General features: G+C 36.6%; 1 protein-coding gene across 3 annotated transcripts; it reads right to left on the bottom strand.

Moving 5' to 3' along the window:
* Positions 1 to 4,513: 4,513 nt before the first annotated feature.
* Positions 4,514 to 27,124, bottom strand: CBR4 (carbonyl reductase 4). Of its 3 annotated transcripts, none has more exons than XM_028104435.2 (5): positions 26,780 to 27,124; positions 24,602 to 24,722; positions 23,738 to 23,874; positions 20,938 to 21,072; positions 4,514 to 6,181 (listed from the first exon to the last, which is right to left on the bottom strand). In XM_028104435.2, the coding sequence occupies exons 1-5, from the start codon at positions 26,919 to 26,921 to the stop codon at positions 6,003 to 6,005; spliced, it is 714 nt and encodes a 237-aa protein (XP_027960236.1). In that variant the 5' UTR covers positions 26,922 to 27,124; the 3' UTR covers positions 4,514 to 6,002. The 3 variants fall into 3 exon arrangements, with proteins under 3 accessions (XP_027960236.1, XP_027960237.1, XP_087877136.1); XM_088021010.1 differs by lacking the exon at positions 4,514 to 6,181 and adding an exon at positions 7,651 to 8,589; XM_028104436.2 differs by lacking the exon at positions 20,938 to 21,072.
* Positions 27,125 to 27,145: the final 21 nt, after the last annotated feature.

Here is a 27,145-nt window from a genome sequence, read left to right as displayed (position 1 = left end):
TTCCACCCCCTCACTTTCAATCTGGGGGTGTCTTTGGGTCTAAAATGAGTCTCTTGCAGACAGCATATTGATGGGTCTTGTTTTTTAATTGAATCTGATAGCCTGTGTTTTTTGATTGGGGCATTTATCCCATTTACATTCAGGGTAACTATGGAAAGATATGAATTTAGTGCCATTGTATTGCCTGTAAGGTGACTGTTACTGTATATTGTCTGTGTTCCTTTCTGGTCTATGCTGCTTTTAGGCTCTCTCTTTGCTTAGAGGACCCCTTTCAATATTTCTTGTAGGGCTGGTTTTGTGTTTGCAAATTCCTTTAGTTTTTGTTTGTCCTGGAAGATTTTTATCTCTCCTTCTATTTTCAGTGACAGCCTGGCTGGATATAGTATTCTTGGCTGCATATTTTTCTCATTTAGTGCTCTGAATATATCATGCCAGTCCTTTCTGGCCTGCCAGGTCTCTGTGGATAGGTCTGTTGCCAATCTAATGTTTCTACCATTGTAGGTTACATATCTCTTCTCCCGAGCTGCTTTCAGGATTTTCTCTTTGTCTCTGAGACCCATAAGTTTTATTATTAGATGTCAGGGTGTTGACCTATTTTTATTGATTTTGAGAGGGGTTCTCTGTGCCTCCTGGATTTTGATGCCTGTTTCCTTCCCCATATTAGGGAAGTTCTCTGCTATAATTTACTCCAATATACCTTCTGCCCCTCTCTTTCTTCTTCTTCTGGGATCCCAATTATTCTAATGTTGTTTCATCTTATCATATCGCTTATCTCTCTAATTCTGCCCTCGTGATCCAGTAGTTGTTTATCTCTCTTTTTCTCAGCTTCTTTATTTTCCATCATTTCGTGTTCTATATCGCTAATTCTCTCTTCTGCCTCATTTATCCTAGCAACAGTGCCCTCATTTTTTATTGCACCTCATTAATAGCCTTTTTGATTTCAACTTGGTTAGATTTTAGTTCTTTTATTTCTCCAGGAAGGGTATCTCTAATAACTTCCATGCTTTTTTCAAGCCCAGCTAGTATCTTTAAAATCATGATTCTCAACTCTAGGTCCAACATCACACCAACGTCCATATTGAGTAGGTCCCTGGCAGACGGTACTACCTCTTGTTCTTTTTGTTGAGGTGATTTTTTTCGTCTTCTCATTTTGTCCAGAGGAGAATAGATGAATGAGAGAATAAAATGCTAACAAGTTAACAACATCCCCAGAAAAATATACTCTAAACAAATCAGAAAAGACCTGAAACCAGGGGAAAAGAAAGGGAAAGAAAGAAAAAAGAAAGAGAAAAAAAAGAAAAAAATATAAAAACAAAACCAGAACAAAACAAAACAAAAAAAAACAGAATATGATCAAATATGATAAGGCTAGTGCATAGATCAGTGCCACACACTAGAGTTTGGGTGTATTTTGGTCTGTTAGAAGAAAGTGCCTCCTAAAATTTTAAAGAAAGAAAGACTTATATATGTACAAAATAAGGGTTGATACAATGAAGGGATGGAATATGACTGTAAAGATGAAAATTATAAAAAATTTTAAAAAGGGAATTGATAAGGTACTTGAAAAAAGAAAAAAGATTAAAAAAACGAAAGAAAGAAAAAAAGGGGAAAGAATGTGATCAGGCAGGAGACTAGAACAAAGCCATACACTAGAGATTTAGGGTATATTTTGATATGTTAGAAGAAACTGCATCTCAAAATTTTAGAGAGAACAACTTATATATATATGCCAAAATTAAGGGTAACTACTATGAAGGGATAGAATATGACTCTAAAAATGAAAAATAAAAATGTTTTTTTTTTATAAAAAGGGGATTGATAAGATGTTGGTTGAAAAAGGGAAAAAGAAAAATTCAAAAAAAAAAGTTAAAAAAATTAACTTTGAAAGACTAATGAATCATGGTAAAAAAGCCATGAATTCTATGTGCAGTATTCCCCTAGCGCTGGAGTTCTCCCATTCTCATTGGTCGGTAAACTTGGTCTTGGCGGGTTGTTCGTGCTGATCTTCTGGGGGAGGGGCCTGTTGCCATGGTTTCCAAATGTCTTTGCTGGAGGCGGAATTGCCCCGCCCTTGCCAGCCCGGGCTAAGTAATCTGCTCGGGTTTGCTTTCGGGAGCTTTTGTTTCCTGCAAGCTGTCCGTACAGCTTTGGAGGACGAGAGTGAAAATGGCGGCGTCCCAATCTCCGCCCAGAGGAGCCAAGAACTTGGGGCCCCGCTCCTCAGTGCACCCCTAGAGAAAAGCAGTCAGTCACTCCCGTCTCCCCAGTCTCCGGCCGCACTCCGTGCTCACCCGGTCTGTGACCCAGCGTTTCTCCCTAGCACCCAACCCCGTGTGGAGTCTCCAAACCCAGCAGTTCCCTGCGGTGTGCTTGCACTGCTCCTCCTGAAGGAGGAAGGGGAGTCTCCCCAGATCTGCCGCTTGTTGGGTCCCTGCTGGAGGAGCAGTGGCCCGACTGTGCCGCAGATCACGGTTTATGGCAACCCCAAGCTGAGAGCCCGCGCCTTGGCTCCGTCTCTGCAGCCGGCTTCTCCGCTCTGATACCCGGGAGCTCTGCCACACTCAGGCACCCCCGGTCTTTCTGTGACCCTGAGGGTCCTGAGACCACACTGTCCTGTGAGGGTTCCACCCCCAGCTTAGCCACTGGAGTGACGTCCCTCAGCGGAGCCGACTTCTAAAAGTTCCAATTTTGTGCTCCGAGGCTCTATCACTTGCCAGAAGCGGCGGACGGAGGCCCCCTCCCCTGCCCTCTATCCTCCCAAATAGCACCTCGGATTCACTTCTCCGCACGTCCTACCTTCCAGAAAAGTGGTCGCTTTTCTGTTCTGAGAGTTGTTGCCATTCTTTTCTTCGATCTCCTGTTGAATTCGTAGGTGTTCAGAATGGTTTGATCCCTATCCAGCTGAATTCCTGAGACCAGACGAAATCCAGGTCTCCTACTCCATCTTGCTCCGCCCCTAGCCCAAGAATTCTAAGTTAAATTTCTGGTAATTACTCGAACTAAGGTAACTGCCTAAGAGAAAACAGTTGATTGGCTTAGGATTGCAAATTCAGTTTTAAATTGAAAGCATCAAAATTAGAGATAAATGACCAAAAAAGATAAATTACCAAAAAGATTAAATCATAGGGATTTGATCAAAAAACAATATTCCAGGATACAGAGAATCAGAACAGATATATCTCACTATCACCAACTACAGCACATAGTAATGGACTGATGATCTTGAATCAGAAAATCATAGTGGTTTATCAGTGTACTTATGGAGTATATCCAGTGTACTCAGAGTTGAGTAGGCAAAGTGGGGGTATCAAAAGAAGTACCAGATATTTAGCAGGTATTCAACCAATATTTGAGTTCATAAGCTAAGTGAATGAACACAGTATGGTCTCTACCCTCAGGAGCTTACAATGTAGTACAAAGATAAAACAGATATAAAAGAAACTTAATTATTAAATAATCTGAATACAGTTTACCCTTGAACAATGCAGGGGGTTAGGGGCACTGATCACCTGCATAAGTCTAAAATCCACCTATTAACTCTGATGCCCAAGAACTTAACCATTAATAGCCTACTGTTGACTACAAGCCTTACCAATAATATAAACAGTCAGTGAACACATTTTTTTGTAAGCTGTATATATTGTATTCTCACAATCAAGCTAGAGAAAATATTAAGAAAATCATAACATACATTTTCAATACTGTACCGTAAAATACCCGCATATAAGTGGGCCCACACAGCTCAAACCCATGTTGTTCAAAGGTCAACTGTATGTTTGTCAAGTTGTTAAGAAATCACTGAAGTTCTTGAATGGCTGAACATACACAACAGCTGCCAACTGATTTGAGCAATAGGATTCAAGTATTAAATTGCAAATTCTACCAGGTCAGTGGGAGTAAGTGAATTCACCTGCAGTGGAATAGTGAAGGCTTATTTACCTATTTCAAAATCTCTTCCCATATTCTACTACTTTGATATGGCCTGGGTGAGGGAGGTGTATCAGTTAAAAAGGTTTTATTTCTTAAAGTATAAATATATACACTTAAAGGTTAAACCTATCTGTAGCTTAATGTCACTAATTCAGTGAAATATATTGCTTTCTTCCTAATCACCAAATCACCCTCACTGATGATTTCAAAAGATGAGGTATCTGGAGAAGGAAATTCAAACCTGAGGAGGATGTTATGAAGAAATGCAGGTAGCTAAAGGCATGCAGGTAGGCAGCATTAGAAAAATGGCCTACTCTGTCTCCACAGACTCTCCTACCTTAAAAGCATCAGCTACAGCATTTGAAACCACCCCAACTGCTCCATTTCTTTTATGTGCCTGGAACTGTTAATGCCTGATAAATCCTATATATTACCATGCTTGCATTTAGTAAACAGTTTGATTAATAATACTCGTTTTACTCACACTTAAATAACTTTCTCACTTCTTAAATAGACTTCTCTAAGATTTTGAAAATAAATTTAAAAACAAATTTTTTTAAAGATTTTATTTATTTGACAGAGAAAGAGATAGCAAGAGCAGGAACACAAGCAGGGGGAGTGGGAGAGGGAGAAGCAGGCTTTCCGCTGAGCAAGGAGCCCAATGCGGGGCTCGATCCCCAGGACCCTGGGATCATGACCTGAGCCGATGACAGACGCCTAACGACTGAGCCACCCAGGTGCCCTAAAATAATTTTTAAGGAATCAGGAAGCTTGATGTAGAATTTAGATCTGACTTTATTACCTTTTTTTATTTTTATTACCTTTATCACATTGCATTTATTTAGTATATCCTCTTCACACCTTTGCACTGACTTGCAATATAAAATTAAATCTGTTTACATAAAATAATGTTCAGCTCCAATAAAATTGTAAAAAGATTACTTTTTAAAATGCAGTAAACATTTAAAACATTTTGAAATGATAAATAATAAAAATCAACATGAATCCAGTGACATTATCCCCCACATTATGTAAAATATCACATTATTCCCCACAAGAGTTCAATGCAAAAGAGTTCAATGCAAAATAAATGTTGCCTGATATTTTAGTTTGTGTCGTTACCTCTATTCTCAGGCAGATATTTCCTCTTATAAGTAATGCTTTAACTGTTCCTTATGAAGACATCTTACTCATTGTTACTGCATATTTATTTATCATTTATGATTGTTCACTAGTAATTAAGTATTTCCAAAGTTTTAGGGTAAAAATCATATTACATTCATTCATACAAAATAATCTTAATTTTTAAAACGTCATTATTTGTTATACTATTTTTAAGTAGTTTGCTAAACTGAGTGTTTTGTGGGTTAAACACACACAAAAAAACTACTTCTATTTCCCAAGCTGATAAGAACTCAGCTTATTCCTATTCCAGATATTAAAACCTTAAGGCTTAATCTTCATCATCTTTGAGAATTTCTAAAGAATGGGTCAAGTATACCACACTTGCATTTGTAAATTATTTTGCCCAGCGGCTTAATCAGGAATAATGCACTCAAAGAAACCAGACTCTAAATTCATGCCAAATAAAATGATAATTTTTTTCAACCTATATAAAAATCGATCTTCTAAGGCATATGGAAAAGGAATACAATGTTTAACTGGCAGGACTGCTCAAGTACTGACAACTAAAATACTCCTTTCTTAGCAATGGCCCAAATGTTAACTTCTAGAGAATTTTGACTGATAGAATAAAATAATTCATGCCAATTAGATCATATAATTTTTGCTACCTTTGAGACAAAATATATAAATTAAAATAGTGTCTGTTTATATCACTTGCAAATGTCTATATACTAAAATTGCTACAGCCTATAAGGTACATACCACTTAGAAAACACAAATGGTCACACACTGCTCTTTTCAGGTATATTCATATAAAGATGAAAATCAGTATTTGTAGCATCAATAGGTCTGATGAGCAAATGTCACCCATGTAGGTATGACTGTCAAATCAATAGCCAAAGTGTGCCCTTGATTATAATCACTATTATAACTGAATAATCTGTAAATTATATCATGAGTTGTAATCCCCCATCCACTACCAGAACATGCCCTGTAATATATGGTGATTCTAAAAGAAACACAACCGCATGTGCCACATCAATAGGTTCTCCAAACCTCCCAAGAGGGATATTTTTCTTTAAATGTTCTTCTTTCAAGTCTTTCGTCATATCTGTGTGAACAAATCCTAAAAGAGAAATGTTTATTTAGTTGAAAAGGGTAGACACTAAGCCATCTGCTCAATTTCAAATAAATATAAATTTGCTCCTGAAAATTTGAGATTAACTAACTTGTTTAGGAAATAGAGTTCTGCTAGCAATCAAATAACCAAGTCTACATTTTTATCCAATTTAATTCAATGAACATTTACTGAACACCAAAACATCTGATTCCCAAATATTTGGCCCAACTCCTAGCACAATATTAAGTGGGTAGATACAAACATGAATAAAAATTCCATTCCTTGGGGAACCTGTAGTTTATGGAAGAAACACTCACTTGTCCCCCTAAATATAATAAAATGTCATCTGGTGAATACCCTTATACACAAACTACCACAAAGAAGTAATTTTCACTTCATTGGGGGCAGAGGGGTAATAGGGTTAGAGGGAAGAAAGGTGGTCACATGAACTGATTTGGCAGGTCTGACAAAAATTAGTTTTGTTTGCTATAGCTAAGAGAACTGATGATCAGAAAGACCAGTATTCCCAATATTCATAAGAAAAAAATCTTATGGAATGATCCTATTCTGGTGCAAGTATATACTGAAAATTCAAAATTTAACATGGCATTGGTAAATGAAATGAAGCTTAAAGAGAACATTTTCTAACGTATATGGTTCTGTGGTATAAAGTACCACATAATATATTAAACAACCAATTCTAAATGACTCATATAATAGATATATGCCAAAACTATAAATTTATTAAGAAAATCTAGTGAGATTAGTCTGAGACAAATACATATTACCAATAAAATAGTCAACTTACAAAATCAGTATACTGTACACTACTCAATCATTTAAACTTCTAAAGAGAGCAAATAATCCTCATGAAATAAAAAAGATTTTTTTAATTTTAAGGTCATGAAAAATACATGGACTAAAAGACATGTGAAGTGAAAGATTAATGTGCAACCTCAAGAAAAGTTTTCAAAAAAAAAAAGAACAGTTTTCAGACTGGCTTGTACTAAAATTAAATCATTTGTAATTTAAACTGTAAATTAATCTAAAAACACTGCCATCTGAAGTATCAGGATAAATGTGAACTAAATACTCTATAAAGAATTAACCTAAGGTCACTGGTTTATTATGTAATACTATGTTATTATTTAATTTCTCTTTGCCTTAGGTTTCACTTATAAATATTTAAATAGTTTCTTAAAAGTCTTATGAGAAATGTCATAGATTTTTCTATCATGAAGCCTACAACAGGGACAGCTTTCTTAGGGAAAAACTAGAAACAAGCTGAATGTCTTTCAAAAGGGAACTATTTAAAGAAATCATGGTATAGCCACACAGTAGAACAATATGCAGCTATTAAAAATGATGCTATGAAGTACATTTATGTTAAAAAGGTTACAAATGCATTATAACCCCATTAAAAATATATATATATACACACACACAAATGACTAAAACAACCACCAAAATATTAACAGTGACTATCACTAAATACTATTACTACAAGTGATGATTTTTACTTTCTTCTCTGTACTTGTCTGTATTTTCCAAATTGTCTACATGTTATTTTGGTATTCAAATAAATAATTATTGAAAAAGATGCACAGTACTAACTTCAGATTGTCTGAAATGAGGACCTGGAATAAGAAAACAATGTTACATTATTTGTGTGTTTCATTGTGAAATATGACCTCCTCTGCCATTAAATCTTACCACATTTACTTAAAAAGTCCACCCCACTTACTTCAATCCCTTTCATCTTTAAGAACAATGAGATGGCCAGAAGGAATGCAAGAATAAAGAGAAGTACATGCTGCAGATAATAACAACACTGGATGACCAGCCTCTGCAGAATTTCAAGTGAACTGTAAATGCAACCTCATCTACAGTGAAGAGTCATAATAACCAATAGGCAATCCAATTACCTTAAAAAGCACTATCATGGGACTTCCTGATATCCGAAGTTTTATGTCTTTGGACACACTTATTTTCAAAAATACCTCAGAGTATATTAGGGGGGAAAAAAAACTCATCTCACATATTCAAAAAGCTGAATTAATTAAAATTATGAATGTAACATTAAAGATCACATTATCTTCTCAAGGAGTTCATGATACATTTACTTTATTCTAAGGTTGTTTTGAATTCTGGCAAAACTGGCATAAAATATTTCCCCACTAACTCTCAACACCCTCAGCAGAAAATCAATAACGTGTTTTAATCTTAAAGGAAAAAACTCGGGGTGCCTGGGTGGCTCAGTCAGTTGAGTGTTCGACTCTTCATTTCAGTTCAGGTCTTGATCTTGGGGTCGTGGAATCAAGCCCCGCATCAGACTCCTCACTCAGCAGGGAGTCTCCTTGAGATTCTCTCTCTTCCTCTGCTCTTCCCCCAGCTCTTTCTCTCTCTCTCTCTCTCTAAAATAAATAAAACTTTTTTAGAAAAAAATTCAAAAAAACTACAGTAAAAATGTTTTTGCTAGAAAGACCATGTAACGATGAGTTAGCGAATTCCAGGCTCAACTTCCGGTGAGCTTTTTTGGTTCTGGGGACTTTTTCTCAAAAGCAGCATTTTGTGATAAAAAGACCACTGGATTAGGACACATTAAACTAGATTCTGGTTCCCTACTCTGCTAATACTATCAAAGCTAAGACCCAAGCAAAGTCATGTACTACCTAAAACTGTATGACTGTTTCTGTATCATAAAATAAGTGAAGTAGATTGAAAATGATGGAGCCCTGAGATGTCTTTTAGCTCTACAAAACTATGATTCGAAGATGAAAAGTATGCCTCATTAAATGACAACTTTCCTTGAAGATTAGGAAAGTGAGCTCCCCTAAAAGAACCTTCAGTTCCTACATTGGTAGCTGGGTGGATAATTAGAATAGCTCCAATTCAGGAAACACTGATGCTAATCTAGGTTTTTATTCATTCTGTGCAGAAAGAAACAGATTTGGGTGGATGTCAGTCCTGGTATGTTTGTCCTTTTGGAGACAAAGAGTAAGGCCACACATCTGGGAGAGGCCATTTGAAGGCATTTCCACCTTGGAAAAAAAAGCAGGTCTAGAACAGAGCATGAGGTACAGAAACGCAAACCTTGGACAGGAAGAGAGATTTAGACAGTGAGACACATTTAAGAACAATTCCACTGAGATGGAAAGAAGTCTTATGCCACATAGGTATAGGCCATGAGGACAGACTATTTTCTTCCAAAGAACAACCAAATAAGCCAGAAACATGGAATAAAGGCTAATACCTTGAAGCTTTTGATAAGGTCTTGTTCAACATTACAGCCTAGATTCAGCCCTGCCATAGTCTGTGTCCATTTTAGGTCAAATTTGAGGAGAGGTATCATCTGAATCCAGCAATGGAATCATGATGTTCAGATACCCACCTCACTTGAAGATTCTCCCTCCACTGCTCAAGCTTGGAAGATAAGGGTGTTATTTCACAAGGGGAAGTCTGCCACAGATTCTCCCCAGGTCTATGAACAGATAATTATAATGACAATCCTCATGGGATAGCTGCTAGCCAACCCTGAACGCTAGACAGAAAGACTAAAATGAAGTGGGCATCAGAGGCCAAGTTGAAAGGAAGGGATTAATTCACCAATACTGGCTTTTCTTCTTTGATTATGATGTTTGATATATAGACCAAGAACATAACCAAAGAGGGGCGCCTGGGTGGCTCAGTCGTTAAGCGTCTGCCTTCGGCTCAGGTCATGATCCCAGGGTCCTGGGATCGAGCCTCGCATCGGGCTCCCTGCTCGGCGGGGAGCCTGCTTCTCCCTCTCCCACTCCCCCTGCTTGTGTTCCCTCTCTCGCTTTGTCTGTCTCTATCAAATAAATAAATAAAATCTTTAAAAAAATAAAATAAAATAAAGAAACAGGTCCTGACTTTTAAAAAAAAAAAAAAAGAACATACCCAAAGACCCAAGAGCAGCTTGGGTCTCAACATTATCAGCTTTTTTTTTTTTAATTAATAGACTTATTTTTAGAGTGGTTTTAGGTTTACAGAAAAACTGAGCATAAAATAGAGGGGGTTCCCATATACTCCCTTATCACATTACCCCTATTTTACCCAATTATTTATAGCTTGCCTTAGGGTGGTACATTTGACGGTCCAATATTGATACGTTATTAAGTAAAGTCCATAGTTTACCTTAGCATTCACCCTTTGGCTGGTATAGTTCTATGTTTTGACAAACATAAAATGTAACATATCCACCACTACAGTATCATACAGAATAAATTTACTGCCCTAAAAATCTATCTGCAGCTTTTAGAAACTCATGTGAATCTTTTTTTTTTAAAGATTTTATTTATTTGAGAGAGAGAGAATGAGAGATAGAGAGCACAAGAGGGAAGAGGGTCAGAGGGAGAAGCAAACTCCCCGCTGAGCAGGGAGCCCGATGTGGGACTCGATCCTGGGACTCCAGGATCATGACCTGAGCCGAAGGCAGTCGCTTAACCAATTGAGCCACACAGGCACCCAAAAAACTCATGTGAATCTTTACCAAATTTATCAGAAATCAGATAAAAAATGTGAAGCTAATCTCGAATGACTCCAGGGCCTACCAAATTTCAATGTCATTTTATGCTATAGCTCATAAACCATGTGATCCCCATTTATAAATATATTGGCAACCCAGGTCACTGCATATAAACAGCCTATTGGATTCTCTATCAGATATCATAGGACCTGAGCAGAGATTTTAGCAGTCCTTAAACATTTCACATACTCATTTTTGTGCTTGTATTGCTCTCCAGTTTGTGCTCTCTCCTTGGCCTAATAGGACTCTCTTCCATATCATTCTGTCACTTTATTTATAAAGTTCTGGAAATTTTGCTCTCCTACTCACTTCACTATGTATGTATTTACAATGTCTTTCAAGCTGGGCTATGAAAATTATAAACTACCAGTAGGTGCCACTGTCCAACAAATGATGTTATTGATCACTTGGACAATTAGAGGTTTCCAACTGGAAACAAACCTTAACCTTAAACCAACAAATAAATAACTGAAATGACATGCACTCAACTTAAAACAAGGATACTTCTACTTTATTTCCACATACATGACAACACACTCAGTATATCTTTTTTAAAAAGGTACAATAGGAGCACCTGGACGGCTCAATCAGTTAAGTGCCCGCCTCTTGGTTTTGGCTCAGGTCATGATCAAGCCCTGTGTCGGGCTCTGCGGTGGGTGTGGAGCCTGCTTAAGATTCTCTCTCTCCCTTTCCCTCTGCCCCACCCCTACTACTTCCCTCCCTAAAAATAATAATAATAATAATAAATTAAAAGGTACAGATATACTCTTCCACATAAAAGTACATGGTTCTTATTTAATAAGAATTTATATTTGATAAATTCTACAGAAAATGTATTTCTTTTACCCATTTTTTTTTGGCTAGCTATATAAATAGCATTTCACTTCCATATTAATTGATCACTATTTTAGTTTTGAAAGCTTTTATATACAACATAGACCATATATTTAAATAAGACACCAGGGGCGCCCGAGTGGCTCAGTTGGTTAAGCGACTGCCTTCGGCTCAGGTCATGATCCTGGAGTCCTGGGATCGAGTCCCACATCGGGAGTCTGCTTCTCCCTCTGACCCTCTTCCCTCTCGTGCTCTCTATCTCTCATTCTCTCTCTCTCAAATAAATAAATAAAATCTTTAAAAAAATAAAATTATTAAATAAGACACCAGGATTTTAGCCTATCACCAATATTAACATTTATAGGATGTATATTATTTGATACATCTGCTGGCTCAGGTTTTGATTCTCTGGTATAGAGAAAGAACTGAAATAACCCAGACATTTTTTTTTAAAGGAGAACAGGCTGTTGCCAAAAACTAGACCAAAATTTTAACCAGAACAAATTCATATATCTTAATATTGTGTTAGTAAAAGTGTACAGGGAAGCAGTGTGAAAAATCAACTCCGTACCAAATAGCACATAAAAGAACCTAGAATAATACCTGTTTTGAGTAGCTGCCAAGCTTATGCAAACATTTATCAACAATATTTTCTCCAAGTAGTAAACATAAAAGCTCTTCAACTTAAGAAAGGGGGGTGGGGGATGTGGATACTAAGGTACCCTACAGAAATAAATGCAATGCTGTACTATTTGTCAAAATTTAAAATGCATATGCCCTTTGAGTCTTGGCAGTTTTGTTCCCAGAATTACATTCATTATACTCATACATATACAAAATAAATTACATACAAGTATTGTCACTGCATTATTAATTGTAATGGCAAAAGATCAGAAGCAATCTAACTGCCCATCAAGAGGCAACAGTTATTAAATCCACTATGGTACACCCATAAGACAGACATTACTGTCTTTTCATTCAGCCATGAAAAGGAACGCAGCAGTCACATAAGACCACATATTGTCTGATTTGGTTTATATGAACTGTCCCAGAATAGGGGAATCTACAGAGACACAAAGTAGGTTAGTGGTTGCCAGAAGCTGGGGAGATTGGAGGGAAAGGGAGAGTGAATGCTAAAGGCTACAGGTTTCTTTTGAGATGATGAAAATGTTCTAAAATGTATTGTGGTGATGATAGAACAATTCTGTAACTATACTAAAACTACTGAATTGTATACTTTAAATGGGTGAATTGTATGATATGTGAGTTGTATTTCCATAAAGCTGTTATTTTAAAAAGTAAAGTAGTTCTATGTGGAATAATATGGAATCAACTCCAAAAAACTGTATTATGAATAAAGATACAGAACACTGAATAGTATGATACAACTTGTTTTCTTTTTACATATACATTTATACATTCATATAAATAAACACAGATGTATATTTATATATTATATGCATACACACACACATTTTATTGGCTTGTATATGAAATACCAAAGACACTAATTAACAGTAATTGCTTTGGAGTAAAGAAACTAGATGATTAAGGGAGAGAAGACTCACTTTTCAATCTATGCCTTTTTGTACTTCTGAATTTAGTACTGTGTTTGAACTATCTATTGGGAACACATTTTTTTAAAGTAATGTATCCATTATAGTTTCAATTTCTTAAAGGTTATTGTATTATTTATTTATTTATTTATTTGAATGAGAAAGAGAGAGAGAAGGACCAGGGGTAGGGGCAGAGGGAGAGGGAAAAGCAGACTCCCCGCTAAGCAGGGAGCCCGATGTGGGGCTCGGCCTGGGATCATGACCTGAGCCAAAGGCAGATGCTTAACCGACTGAGCCACCCAAGCACCACTACAGTTTCAATTTATCAAATATTCTGTTTCTCATATTCAGTATTTCCCAATCAGTAAAATTTATCCATGATGCGAAATTTATTTTATATTTGAATACTAAAGCTTAGTAACTAATTGATCTTTAAAAAGTCAGTAACATTAGGCAGTGAATAATAGCCTAATTTATTATTTTCCCCATTTCTTGATTTTCCTGTTATGATTTGCTTAACTGTTTTCCTTAACTGGAAACTCCATTTGAAGGTGACCAGGAAAACTGACATAAGAAGAAACGTTAATTCTGAGGCTTGTCGGTTCTAATTAAAAGATCTGGTGATGAAACTGTTTGAAATTACTACCAAAAATAAATAATCCATACAATCAATTAATTCTTCTATTTCAACCTGCACTTTGCTTCTGACCAATAAAGCATATTCATACTATGAATCCTGCTAAATATATATGGCCAATAATAAAGGTCACCCTATGAAACGACCACATTTTTAGCAATTTTTTTCCTGTAATACAAATTGTACTGGAAAGTAAGATCTTTAAGAAAGGCTATACAACCACACTTCCATTAACACTCCTAAAACTTCCCTTTGTAGACAAACTGGATTCCCCACTATTTAGCCTGTTGCCTTGACAACTGATTCACTCTGACAAAATTAAACATTCCTTCTTCAGTGTTTCCATAACATCATATATGTTCCTCTACTTTACATCCATCATACAGCATTGTAATTATTTTATATGTCTTTCTCACTGTATTTAGCTCCTTGTAGCAGAATATCTTATGCATTTTTTATAATTTTGGAACCCTTGCATATAGGAGAAAGTCCAGAAAATCTGCTGAGTTATTATGAGTTAGAAACATGTGCATTACCCTTAAATCATCTAGCTTTTAAATCATGAACTAGAATTAACTCTTCATCACCCACACTACTGCAATCCCTTAACAGAGGGAAGCAAATACATAAAGCCCCAAATCACAAATAATCTATTCTATATATGGCTAAACTAGGGTAACATTAAAATCAGTCAGGTTGCATAAGCATACACAAACAGAAAGCACTGTCAAAAGGACAGTACAAGTTTTGGATTATTTTTTCTTTTTTTTTTTTTTTCTCTCTAAAATGGTTTTATCTAAACCAGAGTCATTTATCAAGTGTTCATGGATTTGGAATGCTTGAATTTAGCCAGTCTCTGTGACTGAACAATTAACTGAGATGAAGACACATAACAGAGCACAAAGGTTATCAGGACATTTTGACATTTCCCTAATCCCTGCTAGTTTAGCATCACTGCCAAATAAAAGACCAATCCCAGGGGTGCCTGGGTGGCTTAGTCAGTTAAGCGTCTACCTGCAGCTCAGGTCATGATCCCAGAGTCCTGGAATCAAGCCCCACATCGGGCTCCCCGCTCAGTAGGGAGTCTCCTCTCTCTCTCCCCCTGCCGGTGCTCTCTCTTTCAAATAAACCAACCAACCAACCAACAAAGCAATCCCAGCACGCAAGCTGGAACCATCAGTGACTTGAAATGGAAAGGTGGCATAGGTCTACGCCAGCCTACTCTTACAAATAACCAATGAACCAAAAGGTCTTTTCTGTAGAGATAATCAATTCTTCAATACCTACAGTAAAGTAGGACAAAGATTCCATGGCTAACTGGCAGAGGTATATGAAAACAATCATTTCATTCAAAAATCAAGTAAATACCTAACCCAAATTTTTATCACACCAAAGAGTGATACTATAGATATGAGTTTTAGCACATTTTTATCACCCTCTTAACTAGTCCAGGTTTTGTGTATGTTTTTGGTTTTTTTTTTTAATATCCATTTGGTCCAAAGACAGTTTCTACTTTTTATAATGCCATGATCTCATGTCTTTGATAAGTTAAACTTTTGTTTATACTACCTACATTCTGCTGAACTGATGAATCACAAAGAACTCTAATTTCCAGATAAATGATTTTTGATGTTATTGTGGGACTTCTAGAGATTTTTTAAATATTGAACTATAATGTTTTTTTAAAACTAGAATCTACTTTGTCACACGGTCTGCTTGTAAATCTGTGGAATCCCAGATACTTGAGGCAGCATACATTTCATTTTGTATTTCTAACTGGATTAGTACTAATTTTATACATGTTTAACTGATCTGTATACTTTGGAATGTCACTTGGATAAGGTTTCTAACTAATCTGAAAGTCACTGCAATTAATACTTGCACATTTGACATTTCTGGCCCTATTTTGGCTGAAGAATGATGTACAGTTATGAATATTTTGCATTTCATGAGGAAAACTTAATATGTTTTTATGTAGGTATTTTAAAGAAATTTTAACTGCTTTTATATCCTGTGAACTAAACACACTGCATAGCACTGAGTCTTCTGATAGACGCCTATATGCTGCACTGTTTCAGTCACTTCTAGGAGGTCCCATAACGTTTGTAGATCATAACAGAGAAGCATCTAAAACATGGCCCCTTTCTCGCCTAGGTGGCTCAGTCAGTTAAACATCCAACTCTTGATTTCAGCTTAGGTCATGATCTCACGGTCATGAGATTGAGCCCCACATCAGACTCCACACTCAGCGGGCAGTCTGGTTCTCTTCCTCTCCTACTCCTCCCTCTGCGCATGCTCACTCTCTCTATATAAATAAATTTAAAAAACATTTAAAAAGAAAATAAAAAATAAAACATGGCCCCTTTCTCAAACTGAGCAACAACCTTTTCAAGACAAGCTTTGGCAAAAGTTTTCCCTTATAATTCTGTATTCTTATTTTGGTCTAAGTAGAAGTTGGTTTTATAACTGTCTTGAAGATTGTATCAACACACTCACACTTCATCCTATTTTCCTCTGTCCTACAGATTACTTAGCACACTGTGAAAACGTAAGTTGAAGAAGGAAATTCTAAGAGTTAGTGACTTGTAGAATGCTTTGTGTTCATGAGTACAGACAACAACTGAGTGGAACAGAACTTGTTTAAAATTTAAGGCAATTAATTTGGGGTTTTTTGTTTTTTAAAGATTTTATTTATTTGACAGAGAGAGAGAGAGAGCAAGAGAGGGAACATAAGCAGGGGGAGTGGGAGAGGGAGAAGCAGGCCTCCCGCCGAGCAGGGAGCCCGATGTGGGGCTCAATCCCAGGACCCTGAGATCATGACCCAAACTGAAGGCAGTCGCTTAACCGACTGAGTCACCCAGGTGCCCCAAGGCAATTAATTTGAAGACCAACAAACCAGCTGTAAGTTGTATATTTGAATTTACTTTAAAAGCCTTAGCATAAGTTAATTGGAAAATTTCTTTAGCCTTTAGCAAGCTACACTGTAATTCCAATCATTGTTTTAATATTTTCCAATTATCTATAACTGACAGATCAAGTTCATTGGTTTTGCATCCCATTTAATCCATCAGTGTTTTCAAGCCACGAGGAATGCCCAAAGTAAGCACAATAAAAGGACACATGCACAATAATATCCTACTTGTCTTCTTGAGAAGTCTCTGATTTCTGTGCACTTAGCTCAAATCAAACTTGCTTTGTACTACAAGTGAATTGCATCTCTACTAGCTTGGTTTTTCCTACATCTTTAACAAGAAGTGTTCCTCATAGATTTCCTCCAGGAAGCTAGCTCTACTATAAGCTTCCCACTGTGACTTTGTTACTATTTTGAAAATTATTAAATTATTAAAAATTATTAAACAGCCACATCTATTAAACAGTCATCTTCATCATTGGCCACTCCAACATATGTCTGGTTTTAGAAACCTTAGTTTCTCTAAGCAGTGCTTCATGCATATATAATAGTACTTTCCGGTGTCAGAGTATTCAGTCTTATTTCTGTTATCACGTCCTCCACTTTCTTCCTCCCATGCATTCACACAATGAGCGTCAAAGCACCCATCCATTCGTTAAAGAGACAACTACAGATAAAATCACTGTTAAAATATTGCTACTTCATAGACTGATTTCTAAAAAGGTGTTTCTTCCTCCTGAGTCTGTGAAATTTTATCCTTCAAATTTTTCTTTGTGTTGAAATTCTAACATGAATCCTGGATAGCTCTCTAGGGTACAATAAGGTCCAGAGAAAGGCATCTTGTCTATTTTGAAAACAAACATGTGACCCCTGGCAATTCTTTTTCTAAATACCGACTTTCTGGAGAAATCAGTATGTCAGTTATTGTACATGACTGGTTGGTGAAATGTGCAAATGACATCACATATGCAGCCTTGTTTGATCATTTCCTCTGGTCTATACTGTTATTAAAAGCATACTATATTATAGGCCTATTCAAATATTTTTAAATATAGAGAAGTATTGTTTCCATAAGATAAATATATTTATATAATATACGCATTACTTTGAAAACTCTGCTTTGACACTGACAAAGTCTAAATTAATTAGCAAATGTATCCCAGTGAGCAATAAATCAATGGAACATTCCAAGAAGAGAGAAGGACACTTAAAACGGAAATAGTTCTCCAGAAGTATACAATTTGGAGTTCAACTAGTGGATATGTTACCAATATCCAACCCTCCAACCTAATTTGAAATTCTTACATTCAACTTTTAAGAGTTCTTAATTTATAACTGATATTTAAATGAGAAGTTTCTCTTGTGGTTTCAGTTTGAGAGTAATCATTTACTAGAAAATGCAATGTGGGGGCCCCTGGCTGGCTCAGTTGGTTAACTTGATTTTGGCACAGGTCATGATCTCAGGGTCATGAGATCAAGCCCCACATCAGGCTCCACACTGGGTGTGAAGCCTGCTTAAGATTCTCTCTCTCCCTCACTCCCCATCTCTCTAAAATAAAAAAATAAAAAATGCAATGTGGTTTATGCAAGCAAAACAGCCTGGTATTACTCTTGGCCTCCTCCTTGAGGGTAGTGCAGAGACTGGCAGTGTAGACAGGTGTAGCCACTCAAGTCCTGTCAAGACATAGTCATGCCCTCACATATTTCACTACTCAAGAATTTAGTAACAGTGAAAATTCCATGTTCCTATTCTGATACTCAGAAATGCCTGATGATGCTGATGTACTTACAAACACAGGAACAATCTCTGCTATTATTGCACAAAGCCATAGGAGTACATTAATATTTAAAAAGAAAAAAGTAAAACTGTCACTATTTGCAAATGACATACCATATATACACACACGTATACATACACACACACACATATACATATATGTATCACCCTAAAGAGTCCACCAAAAACCTACTAACAGTAATAAATGAATTCAGTAAAGTTGCAGGATATGAATATAGAAATCTGTTGCATTTCAACAGACTAATAATGAACTAGAAGAAAGAAAAATGAAAAAACAATCCCATTTACAATTACACCAAAAAGGATAAAATACTTAGGAATAAACTTAACCAAGGAGGTGAAAGACCTATACTCTGAACCCTATAAGACACTGATGAAGAAACTGAAGATGACACAAAAAATGGAAAGATATTCCATGCTGTGGATTAGAAGAACTGTTAAAATATCCACACTATCCACAGTAATCCCTATCAAAATACTAAATAGTAATTTTTCACAGAACTGAAACAAAAAATCCTAAAATTTATATGGACTCACAAAAGACCCCAAATAGCCAAAACTATCTATCTATCTATCTATCTATCTATCTATCTATCTATCTATTATTTAAGTAATCTCTGCACCCAATGTGGGGCCTGAACTCATGACCCCACGATCAAGAGTCACACACTCTACCAGCTGAGCCAGGCCAGGCACCCCTAGCCAAGACAATCTTGAGAAAGAAGAACGAAGCTGGAGGTATCACAATGCCAGATTTCACACTCTATCATAAAGCTACAGTAATCAAAGCAGTATGGTACTGGCACAAAAACAGACATATATATCAATGGAACAGAATGGAGAGCCCAGAAATAAATCCACTCTTACATGGTCAATTAATCTATGACAAAGGTGACAAGAATATACAATGAAGAAAAGACAGTCTCTCCGATAAATCATGTTAAGAAAACTGGACAGCAAAAGAATGAAACTGGCCTGCTTTCTTACATCATACATAAAAATAAACTAAAAATGGATTAAAGATGTACATGTGTATTCTGAAACCATAAAACTCTTAAAAGAAAACACAGACAATAATATCTTGGACATTAGTCTTAGAAATATATTTCTGGATCTACCTCCTCAGGCAAGGAAAACAAAAGCAAAAAGAAAAATTATTAGGATTACTTCAAACTAAAAAGCTTCTGCACAGGGAAAAAAAAAAAAACAAACCAAAGGCAATCTACTGAATGGGAGAAGATATTTACAAACGATACATCCAATAAGGAGTTAATATCCAAAATATATAAAGAACTTACACAACACCAAAAAACCCAAATAATCCCATTAAAAAATAGGCAAAAGACCTGAAATCAGTATTTTTCCAAAGAAGACATACAGATGGCCAATAGATACATAAAAAGATACTCAACATCAATAATCATTGAGGAAATGCAAATTAAAATGACAATGAGATAGCACCTTACACCTGTCAGAAGGACTAGAGTCAAGAAGACAAGAAATAACAAGTGTTAGCAAGAATGTGAAGAAAAGGAAACCCTTGGGCACCATTGGTGGGAAGGCAAACTGGCACAGCCACTATGGAAAACAGTACAGAGGATCCTCAATAAATTAAAAATAGAAATACCATATGACCCAGTAACTCTACTTCTAGATATCTGTACAGAGAAAACAAAAATACTAATTCATAAAATATATGCCCCATGTTTAACACAGTATTATTTACAATAGCCAAGAAATGGAAATAACCTAAATGTGCATCCATAATAGATGAATAGATAGAGATGATATATACACACAATGGAATATTACTCAACCATAAAAAAGAATGAAATCTTCTTGCCACTAAGTGGTAAGTATTATGCTAAGTAAATAAGAGAGTGAAAAAGACAAATAACATGAGTTCACTTGTACATGGAATCTTAAAAATGAACCAACAAAAACAGAAACTGACTCAGGGCGCCTGGGTGGCTCAGGCGTTAATCGTCTGCCCTCAGCTCAAGTCACGATCCCATTGTCCTGGGATCGAGTCCCGCATCGGGCTCTCTGCTCAGCGGGAAGCCTGCTTCTCCTCTCCCACTCCCCCTGCTTGTGTTCCCTCTCTCACTGTGTCTCTCTCTGTCAAATAAATAAACAAAATCTTTAAAAAAAAAAAAAGCAGAAACAGACTCATAAATACAGAGAACTAATGGTTGCCAGAAGTGAGAGGGATGGAGGGATAGGCAAAATAGGTGAAGAAGATTAAGAGGTACAAGCTTCCAATCATAAATAAGTCGCAGGGATCGAAAATACAGCATACGGGATACAGTCAGTAATATTGTAATAACTTTATATAGTGACAGATGGTAGCTATATCTATCATGGTAAACGTTTCGTAATATATGTAATTTTTCAATCACTATATTGTACACCTGAAACAACATAATATTGTATGTCAACTATACTCCAATTTTTAAAAAAAGAAAGTTTTCACTGACCTGGTGCGACTACATTCACTCTAATTTTCTTTCTTGCTACTTCTTTAGCAAGAGCACGTGAAAATCCAACTACTCCTCCTTTACCTGCACTGTACACAGACTGGCCAGAATTGCCTTTTAAACCAATAATACTTCCTAGAAAAAATAAAACAAAAGTAAATTCAAACCAACTAATGGGTTATTTGAATATTTAGATAATTTACAGTAAACAAACAAGGCACAAACCATTTTACCTTGTTCTTTACTAAAATTGGGAATTCTAACCATTATCATTTCAGTAGTAAGACTTAGGGTCTGAGTCTGCTCCAGAAACAAACAAAAAACAGGTTCTGAAAGAAGCTTATGTAAAACCTCAAATGTCAGGCAGGGGCTTGAGAACTGATCCATTAAATGAAAGAAACCCACTCTCTGAGTTTGTCAGACATGGTTAAAGTCCTATAGTATTTATAAAGTCTTCCAGTAGGAAGAGATTAAAACCAGAAAAAGTCAGATAAACGCTGATTAATTTTATGGTTCTACAACACAGAGATGAGGAGGTATTTATTTCCACCTAAAAAAATAGTTCATCTGAAGACAAATCTCACTAAATTTGAACTACCATCAGTCAAAATTAACAAAGGTTCAATTATAAACTTTTTGTAAAACTGCAATTTAGTTACCTTCAATGATGTATCATAACTTGTATTGACCACTAAAGATTCTTGGGTGGTCTCATTTATATGAATATGAAAGAATAATTTCTAATTCAAATATCAACTGTATGCAAACAAATTCTTGCAAAACGGAAATGGGGAAGTGATTTTCTGCACCAGTGATCTGTACTTATGATATAAAAATTAATCAAGAACTTCACAAAACCTTTGAAAAAGTAATTTTATTTTAGGAAAACATCCCAAACACTTTTTATATTATAATCAAGTCCAATATTAAAATATCTGCCTTATATATGAAATGCCAGTGAATGACAGAGGAAGAGAACTGTGAAGCACAGAGAGAGAAAAGAAACATCAGACAGAGGAAACGCAGATAGACAAAAAAAGGGTATCAGGGAGAAAGAAATCCAGAGAGACACAAAAAAGAAAGAAAAATATGGGCATGGAAGGCCAAATAGGAAGCTTTAGTTCATGCCACACACTATTGTCCATCTAGTCAATAACTGTTAACTTCTGAAATAATCAATGAACTTTCTAGCAGTTTAAAGAAGTCCTTTCTGTAAAAAGATTCTCTGATTTTTATTTTTATTTACTTTTAGCACAATTCTAAAAGCTTTGCATGTACACAAAGGACTGACGTGGGTTTTTAAATATATCTAAAAAGGGGATATTTTAGAGTTAAACAAATATACCCACATTATCGGGTGGTCTACAGAGGCCAGTATACCAGCTTCTGAGAATCCAAAATCATTACCTGGCTGTGTTAGAAGGCAAAGGTCGACTAATCTTTTACTTTTTTTTTTTAAGATTTTATTTATTTATTTGACAGAGAAAGAGTTAGTGAGACCAAAAACACAAGCAGCAGGTGTGGGAGAGGGAGAAGCAGGCTTCCCGCGGACCAGGGAGCCTGATGCGGGGCGATCCCAAGACCCTGGGATCATGACCTGAGCCAAAAGCAGACGCTTAATGACTGAGCCACCCAGGTGCCCCTAATCTTTTACTTTTTAATCATTTACTAATCTTTTTTTAAGAAAACTCATTTCTTACATTTTTAAGAGTAAATGTCAAAAATGTTCTAATTCTTATGAGCACAGTATTCTTTTGTCATTTTCAGAAGAGAAAAACCCTACATTTTGGCTTGGAAAGCCATTTCCTGTATTAAAAACAACAGGGTCCAAAAAAAAAAAAAAACAGGGCCATTTAATAGAGCAGCAATCCCCTTGTGTGGCTTTTTAAGATATTACCATTTAAAATTAAAAGACAGATGATATGCTATTTTCAAATTACCAAACTGAAATAGAATTGTAAGTCATTTTGCATTTTAACGTCTATAAGCACATACCACATGGTTTATCTGCCCCATGAGTCAGATGAACTGAAGACTAGGGGTTACTTACATTCATTCTAAAAAATTGAAAAGATTATTCCCTTAAGAAAATTTCCTCCTAAACCTCTGTACTAGATTTATTAGAGACACATGCAACAGCTGTAGAGATCATTTTTTAGTCCCCACCAAAAATTTTTCAATTCCTTATCCATATTTTTTTTTTTAAGATTTTATTTATTTATTTGACAGAGAGAGACACAGCGAGAGAGGGAACACAAGCAGGGGGACTGGGAGAGGGAGAAGCAGGCTTCCCACCAAGCAGGGAGCCCAATGTGGGGCTCGATCCCAGGACCCTGGCATCATGACCTGAGCTGAAGGCAGACACCTAACGACTGAGCCACCCAGGTACCCCCTTATCCGTATTTTAAATATCAGGTTTCACATGCAAATCAGGATGTCCAATTTCTCTTAAAATGTCAAATGGCTGGCAAAATGGAGACCAGATCTGTGCACAGCAGCGATCCACTGGATCCAAGTGGTGGCTGCCACTCCACATGGCTTCTGGTTACCAAAGCTAGGCATCATTTGTCATATATCAAATTTTTCTAATACCTGATGGTATCATTCAATTAACATCTGCTTGACCACTAGAGAGATGTGAATTTGTGATTCCTATTTTACCCAGTAATTGGTTAATCAAGTCGTTTTTCCATATAGTAAAAAGGCCCATTTCATTTGTTTCACACGTGAATAAACTCTAAATTAGTCAATTAAATATTTTTATGGCACTATAAGTCTAATTTCACAGGTGAAGACTCACCTACATTAACAATAGACCCTCTCTGCTGTTGAATCATAGTCTTCAAGGCAACTTTACAAGTCAGCATGGAACCCAAGAGGTTAGTATGAAGCTGAGATATCATATCTTCAGTTTTTGTTCTTACTAAAAGGCTATCCCTACAAAAAAACAAAACAAAAAACAGTAGCATATAAATAAAAAATGGGATAAAAACAAATTCAAAAAGTCAAGAAATATATAACATTTTAACTGAAAATAGAGGATTAGGAATATAGGTGAGCTAGAATACCTAGAGAGTCCCATTTTAAACTTGATTTGAGGGGCATTAAAATAACTGATAAACCAGAACAGATATACCCAGAAGCAGGGTTCAGGGGCAAATATTCCTAACTGCTAAAAGTAATGCCATGCAGCCAAAATAGCTTGAATGAACTGAGCAACTGCCATTATACAGTAAGCCCCGTTTAGCAAGAAAATATACTATTCTAAATATTATCCTAAATTCATCTTTTAAAAAGACAAGAATACCTACTCTAATACCATTAAGTTCATGAACTTATACAATGGTGACAGAAGTCAGAATAGTGGTTACCTATAAGGTAGTATTCACTGGGAAGAAACTGAAGAGAGCCTTCTGGAGTGCTAGAAAAGTTCTATAGCTCAATATGGGTGTACTGCAATGTTAAAATTGATCGAACTGTACCCTTACTGATATCTCAATATAAAAGAAAAGAATGTATAGATAGATCAAATTTTAAAATACATGTTTTTAAAATACATATTTTCTTCCAATTAGAGGTACAGCACGTTAATATATTTACTCATACCAATCAAAAATACATTAGAAAAAAAAATACAGGAAATGTACTTAAATTTATGACCAACCTGTTAATTCCAGCTGCGTTTACCAAGAAATTAACTCGACCTAAATTTTTTTCCATCTCTTCAAATGTATTTTGAACATCACGCTCTTTGGCAACATCACAGCTAAATGCTAAATGATCTCCTATACAACAAAGTTAATTAGCATTACTTATAAATTATAACTTCAATTTAAAACTTATTCAATACACATTTGTTAAGCATCTACTATGAGCTAAGCCTGTGATTACTGGAACCTAGAGATTAAAGATGATTATGTCACGGATTCCTGCTTTCAAGTTCAGTCCAATAAAACTGAGATGGGGGTGGATGGGGAGTAAGAAGTAAAGTAATACTACAGAATTAAATCTTAAAACTTTTTTTAATCAAGAAAAAATGGGAGGAAGGCCTTTTTGTGTTCATAAGGCTTTGTAAGATTCATCTAACATTTCTGGTTTTGACGGTGACCCCATGCTACTGAATTCAACAGTGTTCTGGGTTTTATATTTTTTTTGAAATTTATGTCTAATTCTGTTAGGTTTTTGTTAAATTGGTTTCCTAGTCCTGAGAATAAACCCTAAGGATCTTGTACTTTTTTTTTTTTAACTATGGCACATATATTACAATAACTATTATTCAAGCCTGACCATTACAAAGCAGGAAGCTATAAAAAGAAAAAATGCCAAAACTAAAAAACACACACAAAAAACTTTTTACTAAAAACTGTTACTTCCCCTTTTTAAAATGCCCACTTTGTAAAGATGTTTAAATACCAAACGAATACACGTCAAAAAAAGCATTTTCCATTCAGTAATATATCATTTTAATACTCTAAATATAGATTTTTTTTGAAAACTAAACAATTGCTTATTTTCTGGCAGACCTCACCTAGTAGTTAACACTAAAATTACACCCTCATTACTTTGGAAACAGTAAGCTTTCTGGGAAGTCACACTTTGTAGGTCAAAACCAATTGCTTATGGAACACATAATTCAAGGAAGCAAAAGGCCCAGAAGACTCCTCTGTGACCCAATGTCAGCTTTCATCTGAAAACTTGTTGGGTTCACAATAACCCTCGAAGCTCAACCAAAAGTTTCAATCTACTCCAGCAAACACTAATGGCTAGGGATGACCCCCATAAGGAAAATCACTTTCTCACTCCTTTGTGACAGTAACATAATCGAAGTGAATAGGAGCAGGAAGAAGCAGTCACTAAAATTCTCCCTGCTCTGTAACTCGTTTCTCTCTAAACAGAGTCTAATATTTTCCCAACCCATGTGCACAATTAGAGTGAACCAATAAGTAACGTTAAAGGATACAGCCTCCAAATGCATCCCCAGCCTCTTCCCAATTCCTCCCCCATAATGAAGTGCATTTGTGCCTTTCAGGAACTAAACTGCCGCGTCTCGGCATTTTTCGTTCATCCTAATTCTCCCTACCATCAAGGGACTTAAATTTGCAAAATAATGCAAAACAATTACTAATCCATTATTAATAAACAAAAAAAATGGATTTTAAGTGCAGTAAAAAGGAATGTGAAAATCTCGATTCTCCATTTGTAGAAGCCACCAAAACAATTTAATAACCTATTAAGTGGTAATGGATGTAGGAGAGCCAAAACAAGAGTATCTCAAAACCGGCTGGTACTCAAAAGAGTTTGTCTATGAAACACGGCTTTGTGCATTCGCACAGGGGCCAAAACAGCCCTCAAGAAAACTACAGCGAGCCTTTCAAGCCTGACACGCCTACTCTTCCTGCTTTTCCGCCCAGCCCCGTCTCCGGGCGGCGCCCCGGGACCTCGCGGCACAAGGGAACCCTTTACCCTGCATAAAAAATTAACTGTTGTGTCTCCCTCCTTCCAGACACCAAAACAAAACAGCGCAGCATCGTTAGCACTAGCCTCCGGGGTGGGTGCTTAATTAATGGGGCCTCACAAGACTGCTAAGACTCAAAGAAAACCCCAAGTGTTCAGCTCTTGGCGGCAGGCAGCGTGGCAGGGGATACTCTGCGGGGAACCGGGTGTTAAGGGGTTATCTGCCCAAACTGTGTCCACACTCAGGACAGGGTGCTCCTAAACACGGGTAGCTTAATTGCTAAACCTCAGAGCCGTAAATGCCAGACCCTCTCGTTTTCAAACGAAGAAACTTCAGGCTTTCAAGACTGCAGCCACACAACTTGGACGACTCCAGTTCGGTACCTACCGCCGAGCTCACCGGCGGCGGCTTTGGCCATTTCCAGATTTCTGGCGATGATGGCCAGTCGGTAGCCTTTTGGGGCCATTAACTGGGCCACTGCCCTCCCAATGCCCCGAGAGCCTCCGAAAACAGCACAGACTTTGTCCATTTTGGCCCGGGGAGTCGCAAACTCGGAGGAAAGAGGGCTAGGAGTGGCGGCTCCTTTCCAGATTCTCTCTGGCTTTTAAACCACAGTCTCCTAAAAAAAACAAACAAACAAACAAAAAAAACCGCAAACCCCCGCAAAAAAAAGAGAGAGAGAGAAAGAGAAAGAAAGCAAGCACCGCAACCTTCTGCCGCCGCACTGAGGCCACCCAGTAGGCGGGGAGGAGG

The sequence above is a fragment of the Eumetopias jubatus genome, unplaced genomic scaffold (genome assembly GCF_037043125.1).
Source record: "Eumetopias jubatus isolate StellerSeaLion01/CBP00866 unplaced genomic scaffold, mEumJub1_p1.0 scaffold_2, whole genome shotgun sequence".
Lineage (NCBI taxonomy): Eukaryota > Metazoa > Chordata > Mammalia > Carnivora > Otariidae > Eumetopias > Eumetopias jubatus.
The sequence above is the reverse complement of the archived record's forward strand: the minus strand, read 5'-3'. Positions and strand labels throughout refer to the sequence as shown.